General features: G+C 49.9%; 1 protein-coding gene across 1 annotated transcript; it reads left to right on the top strand.

Annotated features, from left to right (window-relative positions):
• Positions 1-204: 204 nt before the first annotated feature.
• LOC127048350 (eukaryotic translation initiation factor 3 subunit A-like) lies at positions 205-1,880 on the top strand. Its single transcript, XM_050948106.1, has 2 exons — positions 205-293; positions 1,284-1,880. Exons 1-2 carry the CDS (start codon positions 278-280, stop codon positions 1,796-1,798), a joined length of 531 nt encoding a protein of 176 aa, XP_050804063.1. The 5' UTR covers positions 205-277; the 3' UTR covers positions 1,799-1,880.
• Positions 1,881-2,656: the final 776 nt, after the last annotated feature.

Below are 2,656 nucleotides of genomic sequence, written 5' to 3'. Positions count from 1 at the left end.
GAAAACATGCTGCTTCTGCGCTGAGCTGCATGCAATTTTAGGGGGCTGCGCCACCACTACCCCGCCCCTGTCCGTGGATTCCGAGGTGGGGGTTGTAATCTCAATCATGGCTGAGGATTCTGCGGAGGGGGAAGATGAGGAGGAGAAGGAGGAAGAGAAGGACGACCTTGCAGCGGGCACACAGCACTCCATTAGCCCCAACAGCCAGGAGCTTTTTGTGACTCAGACAGAATTACCCTCCCAGCCCTCCCAAGCCACTAGCCCAGACAGTGAAGCTATGGAAGCGACCTCTGGTGAGTGTACCTTTGTAAATATAAAACATGGCTTAAAAGCAAGCATTTTTTAATGATTGATTTGCCATGAGGGCTTGGGATGCATTCGCGGCCAGTAAAGTTACTGGAAAAGTTTGTTAACATGTCTGGGGATGGAGCAGAAATCCTCCAGGGACATCTCCATGAAGCGCTCCTGGCGGTACTCCAAAAGCCTTTGCAGAAGGTTTCTGGGCAAGGCAGCCTTGTTCCGTCCACCATGGTAGGACACTTTACCACGCCATGCATGTAGCAAGTAATCGGGTATCATTGCATGACAAAGCATAGCTGCGTATGGTCCTGGTGATTGCTGGCATTCAAGAAACATCTGTTCTTTATCTCGATCTGTTATCCTCAGCAGAGTGATATCTTTCATGGTAACCTGGTTGAAATTCAGGAATTTAATAAAGGGGACAGAGATGGCCATTTTCCTACTGGGCTGTTGCTTAAAAGAAATCCTTCCTTGCACGTAGCCAAGCGGAAGGAGGGGAGGAAGGATAGCGCTAAGCTTTCTTGCGTTTGGCTAGCAAGAATCCTCCCAGCTACCAGTCACGTGGTGGGGGGCGGGAAGGGGGGTGATTAGCAGTGATCTTCCATGATACCAGCCATGCGGTGGGGGGAGGGGTAAAGCAATCATCCTAGAGAATTGGATGGGGGGGTTGGCTTCTGCTGCTGCATGTTAACAGGAAAGAAGCATCAGAGGGCACTGTGTATATGAAGGCTGGAGAAGCCGAAAGACAATGGCTTACCATGGCCGCATGCAAGCTGAATTCTGATGCCCAGACCTGCGTCTGTGAGATCTGTAACACCAGAGCCACAGGCACTCAATATTAAGATGCAAAATGCGACCTTGTAGTGAAATCACATGTGCTATGTAAGGTGAATAGTGTTGTTCACTGTGAAAGAGTTTAACCATTGTTCTGAAAAATGTATCTTTTTAAATACTTCTCTCCCTTTTTTCCCTCCCTCATGCAGCTGCACATTTTTCAAGCCTCCCTACTCTATCCCAGAGGCTCTCTCAGATAAGGCGGAGGAAAAAGAAGACGCGAGACGAAATGTTCTCGGAAATCATGGAAGTAACCCGCAATGAAAGAGCTCATCTGAATGACTGGAAGGACATGGTAGCAAAGTACAGGAAAGATGCTAGTGAACGTGAGGACAGGAGGGACCAACGTGAGGATAGGAGAGACGCTCGAGATGAGAGGTGGCGGCAGGAAGATCAGAGGTGTAGGCAGGAAGATCAGTGGTGGCGGGATGCAACGCTGGAGCTGCTGCGTGATCAAACTGATATCCTCCGACGTCTGGTGGATCTTCAGGAAGAGCAGCAGGGTCACAGAGTGCCGCTGCAGCCCCTGTGTAACCACCCTCACCACTCACCATGTTCCATATCTTCCTCACCCAGACGTGTAAGAACGCGTGGGGGAAGGCTTCGTGCACCCGCCCACTCCACCCCCGTGGCCAGTCCAATCAAAAGGCTGTCATTACATTGAAATGTATTTAAAGGCCTTTTCCTTCCCTCCTATGCTCCTCCCAAACCACACCCGGGATACCTTGTCAGTTCTCTGCCTCTTTTTATAATTACTTTTAATAATGAATACATGATTTTTAAACGATAGTGACTTTATTTCCTTAAGCAAGCTGTAATCGAAGGGGGAGGGGGAGTTGCTTACAAGGAAGAAGTCAATAAAAGGGGGGCGTTCATGAAGGGGAAACAAACACAGCAGTCACACCGTACCCTGGCCCATGATGAAACTCGTTTTTAAAGCTTCTCTGATGCGCACCGCTTCCTGGTGTGCTCTTCTAATCGCCCTGGTGTCTGGCTGCGCGTAATCAGCAGCCAGGTGATTTGCCTCAGCCTCCCACCCCGCCATAAAGGTCTCCCCCTTACTCTCACAGAGATTGTGGAACACACAGCAAGCAGCAATAACAAAGGGGACATTGGTTTGGCTGAGGTCTGAGCGAGTCAGTAATGTGCACCAGCGCGCCTTTAAACGGCCAAATGCACATTCTTCCACCATCCTGCACTTGCTCAGCCTGTAGTTGAACAGCTCCTGACCACTGTCCAGGCTGCCTGTGTATGGCTTCATGAGCCATGGCATCAAGGGGTAGGCTGGGTCCCCCAGGATAACGACAGGCATTTCAACATCCCCAACTGTTATTTTCTGGTCTGGGAAGTAATTCCCTTGCTGCAGCAGTTTAAACAGAGCAGTGCTTCTGAAGACGCGAGCATCATGAACCCTTCCTGGCCATCCCACGTGGATGTTGGTGAAATGTCCCTTGTATCATAACCTTAGTCCCAGATTTGGACCTTAGCGTCCAAAATATGGGGGTTAGCATGAAAACCTCCA

This window comes from Gopherus flavomarginatus, chromosome 3 (assembly GCF_025201925.1).
Source record: "Gopherus flavomarginatus isolate rGopFla2 chromosome 3, rGopFla2.mat.asm, whole genome shotgun sequence".
Lineage (NCBI taxonomy): Eukaryota > Metazoa > Chordata > Testudines > Testudinidae > Gopherus > Gopherus flavomarginatus.
This window is presented reverse-complemented; position numbering and strand designations above follow the sequence as displayed.